The 6,869-nt window shown below is 41.0% G+C and overlaps 1 protein-coding gene across 1 annotated transcript; it reads right to left on the bottom strand.

The window, feature by feature from the left end:
- Nucleotides 1-559: 559 nt before the first annotated feature.
- On the bottom strand, nt 560-6,395 carry LOC125482205 (rho GTPase-activating protein 19-like; the record flags this gene model as incomplete). The annotated part of the gene is made up of 3 exons (XM_048594217.1): nt 560-769; nt 1,467-1,547; nt 6,136-6,395. Coding segments are annotated over 3 exons (551 nt in total), but the record flags the coding sequence as incomplete, so codon positions are not given.
- Nucleotides 6,396-6,869: the final 474 nt, after the last annotated feature.

Genomic DNA, 6,869 nt, shown 5'->3' with positions numbered 1-6,869 from the left:
ACCCTGGAGTTTACCATCGACCAGAAACTGAACTGGATCACTCATCTAAGTGCTTTGGCTAACACTCCTGCACTGAGTAACTCATCTCCTGACTCCCCAAAGCCTGTCCACCATCTAGAAGGTGCAAGTCAAGGGTGTAAGCAATACCTGTTGGTGGTGGTTCAGAGGTTTTCTATATTTATACCTAGAATGAGTGGGCTGTCTTAGGTTGGACAGGCTGGACTTACTTCTACTGGAGTTTAGAAGAGAGGTGACCTGATTGAAGTTTACAAAGATCCTGAGAGGTCTTGATAATGTAGGCATGGAGAGGATTATTGAATATTTTTAAGATAGAGGTGGAAAGATTCTTATTTGGCAGTAAATTCAAAAGATTATTAGGAGTAGGTGGAAATATGGAATTTGAAACATAAACAAGATCGGACATGATCTTATTGTATGGCGGAACATGCTTGAGGGGCCAAATGGTCTACTTCTGCTCCTATTCCATATATTCGTACATCTCTCCCACCCACAGACTATTGCTCCCTATCCCTCTTACACAGACTGTGACTCCTTGTACCTGCTATTTTGAGATGAGCATTATAATGTCTATGACTGAGCAGAGGTTCTGGTAATTCTCCAAGGAACATTTTCAATAAAGTTGCTACGTCATTTGGATGAAACTCTCCAGAATTCAGATCTACATCTACTCCGCTGTTTAAAGTTTCTTTCAGGCACTGCAGTCGCATACTGTTCCCAGGAATACGAAAAAGACCCTCCACATGGAGATCTGTGATGGAGGAAGACAGAGATATAAACACATGGTCTTTAAGGCTGGAAGAGTTAGTGACATGATGCAAATAGAACTGTCAGGTAAGTGTTTACTTTAAGAGCATATAAAAACACATGCAAAAATCCATTTGGTTCACTAATATCCTTTAGGGAAGGAAATCTACCATCCTTACCTGATCTGGCTGACATGTGACTCCAAACTCATCGCAATGAGGCTAACTATCAATACACCTCTGAGCTCAGGATTATGACGGATTGTCTGTGCTTTCTAATCATTAGAGGCAAATAATCATTTTCAAATTCTCCCTGATTCTCTGTTTCACTGTTACATAAAATTTTTGAACAGCTTCAATGATATTGCAAGACAGTTTGCTTGATGAAAGACTGTGAGTGCCCTGTAACGTGGGATTAAAGAAGAAGCTGCACAAGAGGGGCTGAAATGCAGGTTCAAGGTTTATTCTAAGTAATGTTATTAGAAAAGGGGAAAGAACAAGATGAAGATAGAAATAAGAAGGGAGCAAAAATAGGGAAGGAGAGGGTAAGATGGAGGGAAAAAGTTGAACAGGAGAAGCTGGTTGGGACAGAATTAAAAGGAGACTAGGGCAGAGAGGGCAACAGAAGACAGTGAAGACAGATCAAGACTGTGTAGCCAGCCAGATGTCTTATTACTGAATTAATGTTGCAGTTTCACTCACTTTTGTAGAGATATTCGATCAGCTGATAAACCTGAGCAATTCCTTCTTCTGTTAGTGGAGCTCCAAACACAACTCCCTTCTCTAAAAATCACAAACAAACATTAAAATGCACAAGTATCCATGACACTGCTGACAATGACTACCTGATCCATCCCATCAACAGAAATTTTGTCACTTCTTCACTTATTCACTCTCAGAACAGCTTACATTTATATAGCACTTTCAGTATAATGAAACATTCCAAGGAACTTCTCAGTAGCAGCAGAAAACAAAATGAGGAGCTACACAGGGAGATATTAATCAGATGACCTAAAGCTTGGTAAAAGATGTAACATTATAAGGAGAATCTTAAAAAAGAAAACCATGGTGGAGAGGTTTAGAGATTTTAGGGTTTTAGCAGATGAACTGAGAGAAGGAAAATCAGGCAATGTTCCAGAGGAAGAAAATAGGTGGTCTTAGTGATAATGTAGGTATGAGATCAGAAGTTCATCACATGTTTGAAAGTGACAATAAGATATCAAACAAACAGGCCTGATTTCATACTGTTGAGGGAGTGGAATGGAATTCAGTACCTAGAGAACAAAGTTTACAGCAAAATTAATGGCTTCGGGTTTTCCAAAATTTGATCGGAGAAATTTCAAATATTCCAGTACTTGGGGGGAAGTGGATAAGAAATATCTAATTTAGCAACAGTGGGGTTGTCAGAAGTGGTGCTGAAGTAAAGCTGCATGAGGTTAGCATATATGTGAAAACAAATTCTGTGCTTTTGGATAATGATGCAGGTGGTAAGGGGAGATATAGATTAGAATGAGATGGGATATACCAGAATAGAGCCATGACTGGAAGGGAATGTTGTGGACACCTTGTGAACAGCTTTACATAGGTTGATATTATCTGGGGAGAAGATACCTTGTTTACGTTCACATGGGACATTAGTTTTTGATTTTGATAAGAGCCATTTTGAAACTTATCTGAGGGAAAAACTAAAATGGAGAGATTCAAATATGAAGTTTTAGAAAAGATGGAGATCGATTTGGGAGGCAGCAAGGCTTATCGGACACTGGAGAGGAAAAGCAGATTGGAGTTGGGATGGTAGTTTGTGTGGATGGCAGAGATCTCTGGTAGAAGTATGTATTATCATATGGAAACTTGGATTCTAAAAGTAGAAATAAAATAGATTTTGGTTTCAGTTATAGGATAGTAAGTTCCCTTTTAAAAGGGTCAGGAAGTAATTTTGAAAAGTGACCTAAATATATCATTTCCAAGAAAATCAGACTTATTAAGTATCTATCAGGATACCTGTGATGTTAGTTGAAGTAGTGTTAACATTGCTGAGGTTATGACATACAGAAAAACAAATGATAAGAGGCCACTGCCAGTTTAGACGGAGTTTATTTCAGAAGAATCAGGTTTCAGTTTCATCCAAGCAGAAGAATAAAGCTTTCATTTCAGAAGAACAGTTTCATCCCAGAAGAAGAGCAGATTAGTTTGTGAAATTTCCAAGTTGAGATGGTTTGTGTTTTCAGACTGTTAGAACTAAAAAGTGATTTAGGCCATCAGAATTGGAAAGAAATTTTATACTGTTTCAGCAATCTAAGAAGAAAAACTAGAGTCCGTTAAGAAGTTAAATAGTTAAAATAGGAGCAATATTTCTCTGCAATTGAGTATCTGAAAGGGATATTGCTAGGAAATAGGATAAGTATGTATTGTTGTGGTTTAAAACCTTCACAAATTGACTTGCATACAATATATGTATTATATATATAGTTTTTGTCTGTGTTTCTTTCCTTTTTGTGGGATTAAACTTAAGTTCTTTTGTTACAAGAACGCTGGCAATTTCAGCTTAATATGTTAAGTGACTAACTATTATGGTAGCCAACTGCAAAAATAAAAGTTATTTTTCAAGCCAGGTTTCATTCTGAGATCCGACTTGTCCAGAATAACCATCAGTTTAGAATAATTATTGGTGTGTTAAGAATTGTTTATTTGAGGAAAAGAGTGATGATAACAGATTGTTATCAGAAAGTGGAACAAAACCTGAAGGGATGCAACCTTTTATAATATCAGTGAAATAGGTTGGGTGGGGCAGGAGAAGCTGGGTGGTCAGGAGTTTGGTGAGCATAGGATCGAGGGAACAAAACGTGGCTCCCATAAGCGAGACAAAGTGAGAGAAGGTATGAGGGTAGACAGGAGATTTTGTTTGTATCTTGGACTTAAGAGAGTGGAAATAAGGTCTGGACTCAGAGGTTGTGTTTACAGTGGCTGGGTGAATTGCAGACAGATGCTGTTTTTTTTGAGACAATGTGTTGACAGTGGCTAAGCCAGTTCTGAGGAAGGGTCACCGGACCTGAAGCATTAACTCCGATTTTTTCTTCACAGATGCTGCCAGACCTGCTGAGCTTTTCCAGCAACTTCTGTTTTTGTTCCAGTAATTACTGTCTTTCCCCCGTTGCCTTGGAGAAGGTAGTGTTGAGTATCCAGTTTTTGGAGTGGAGAGACCCCCACAGTGTTGTTAGGAACTAGGAAGGGAGTTCACCCAGTGTCAATGAAGGAATGGCAATATAGTTCCAAATCAGGATGGCATGTAGCTTAAGAGGAACTTGGAAGTAGTTTTCCCACATGTGCTGTTGCTCTTCAGGGTGGTAGAGATTTCAGGGGTTTGGAAGATGTTATCAAAGGAACCTTCGTGAGTTGCTGCAGTGCATCTTGTAGATGGTATTATACATCTGTAATGGAGGGTCTGAATGTTGAAGGTGATGGATGGGATGCCAATCAAGTGGGCTATTTTGTTCTGGATAGCGTCAAGCTTCTTGAGTGTTGTTGCACCTGCACCCTTTCAGCAAAGTGCAGAGTATTTCTGCCTTGGGATTTGTCTCCTGTCCACTACAGGTGGTGACTTACTCACCATAGAATTCCTGAACTCTTAACTGTTTCTTGTATGTGCTTGGTCAAGTTTAGTTTCTGGTTTATGGTATCTCCAGGATCTTAATGGTGGGGAATTCATTGATGGTAATGCCATTGAAAATCAGAGCTAATGGTTAGATTCTGTCTTGTTGGAATCAGTTTTCGCTTAACACTTGTCTGACATGAATGTTATTGCTGCTTCTTAGCCCAAGCCTTGATCTGTCCAGGTCTTGCTGCATATGAACATGGGATTGATTCAGTATGAGGTGCCATGAATGGTGCTGAATATTACACATCATCAATAAGCATCCCCACTTCTGACCTAATGATGGAGGGAAGGTTTTTTAATCATAGATCAGAGAATCCCTACAGTGTGGATACAGGCCCTTCGGACCAACAAGTCCACACTGACCCTTGGAGCATCCCACCCAGATCCATCCCCCTTTAACCCACCTAAGCTGCACATCCCTGAACACTACAGGCAACTTAGCATGGCCAATCCACCGGAGTACCCGGAGGAAACCCACACAGACACGGGGAGAAGGTGCAAACTCTACACATTCGTCCAAGGGTGGAATCAAACCCCGGTCCCTGGCGATGTGAGGCAGCAGTGCTAACCACTGAGCCACCGTGCTGTCCTGAAACCCGAGCTCGTCTGGGAATTGAACCCGGGACCTCTCGCATATCACCACTACACACTACCCTAAGCGAGAATCATACCCCTAGACCAACGAGCCACACACTCACACAATAATTGATGAAGCAGCTGAAAATGGTTGGCCCCAGGACACGACCCAGAGGAACCCTGCAAGTTGAGAGATTATTCCTTTTCAAGAGTTGCTTGATAGTACTGTTGATGACCCCTTCCTTTATTTTTTGGATGATCAAGTGTAGACTGATAGGTCGATAATTGCCTGTGTTGGATGTGTCCTTTCTGTGCACAAACCATACCTGGACAATTTTCTACATTGCCAGTTTTCTACCTGTACCGGAACAGCTTGGCTAGGGGCACAGCTAGTTGTAGAGCACAAGTCTTCAGTATAATTGCTGGAATGTTGTTAGGCCCTGTAGACTTTTCAGTATCCAGTGCCGTTACTATCTTTTTGATATCATTTAGAGTGAATCAAATTGATTAGACATTGGCATAATGGTGCAACAGACATCAGGAGGAGGCTAATAAGGATAATCCACTCGGTACTTCCAGCTGAAGATATCTGCAAATACTTCAGCCTTTTCTTTTGCACTTCAGTGCTAGGCTTCCCCATATTAAATATAGAGACATAATAGACTGACTCTATGAACATTACCATAGCCGATTTATAGAGTACTGCAGCCAGTGTGACGACTGTCTGAAGTGGGTAGCTCACAGTTGCTTGTGGTAAATCCACAACCTGACACCTCAGATTTGAAAGTGGGTAATTTGCTCTGGAGTGAATGAAACGATTCCCTAAAACCGGCTGCCTATGTATGGTGTGATTATCTCTCTAGATATTCTGGCTACTGGTCATTGTCAATCATATGATTATACTGTTCTCTCATTTGTTCTAGCACAGCCACAAAGATCTGTAACATGAAGAGGATTGATTGAAGCTCCCTGGTGGATATGATTTATATCGGGTGTAGCTGGTATAAACATAAAAATGAAATCTTTGCTAAGTATGGATCAGCAGATGGCCATGTAGGTCAGTCATTTGAGGTTAATGATGCTACGGGCCGGGAACACCAGGCAATTTGTGCCAATATTTATCTTAAATTCTGCACTGACCTTTACGTTTCAGGAAGTTAAATGAGCGGAAGAAACTGGAACTGGTGCTGCTTGGTAAACAGGGCTCCTCCTCACCAATCAGCTGGGCAAACTCAGTTCCAGGAAGGTCGATGAGACGTGTTAGGTTGCTCACAACCAGTTCCAAAAACACCTCTGGCTTCTCATGGCGAAGTTTCTCTACAAAGAAGTCTGGGTTGAATATGATGGGCTTTCTGCTGAATAATGGTTCATTGCTGATGACTATGTTACAGCTTGTGTCCCTGTCAAAAAGAGAGATAAACTGGTTTCATCACCTTAGGTACTGGGAGAAACCTTCAGAATTCAAACACCATACAACATGAACCAGAAAATGTGTATGCTAGGCCTAAGGAATTTACACATTACACTGCCTCACCACTGTACTCCCACCTCTGGGCTTTTGTTCCTGGTATGTTTCCCTTCCTTCCCCCAGATCATCCAAAATCTTTATTCACTGTTATTCCAAACTTCTCCTTATCCTCAGTTCCCTCTTTGCTTCCGCAGTCCCAGCAGCTTTCTCTCACCTCTGCTCTCATTACCTCAATGCTTTCATTCTATTACTTTCTGCAGAAATGAAGCAGTCACTTGGTTCTTTGTCCTTACCGAACCCCAAGTGCCTGCCATTATCATATTGACTCTCTTCCCACGTCACACTCCCTCTCTTCATCCATGTCTCCCTTTTCCTCCCAGTCTTATTTCATGTCTTCCTCACTGTC

This window comes from Rhincodon typus, unplaced genomic scaffold (assembly GCF_021869965.1).
Source record: "Rhincodon typus isolate 14 unplaced genomic scaffold, sRhiTyp1.1 hic_rhity00007080, whole genome shotgun sequence".
Taxonomy (NCBI): Eukaryota; Metazoa; Chordata; class Chondrichthyes; order Orectolobiformes; family Rhincodontidae; genus Rhincodon; species Rhincodon typus.
This window is presented reverse-complemented; position numbering and strand designations above follow the sequence as displayed.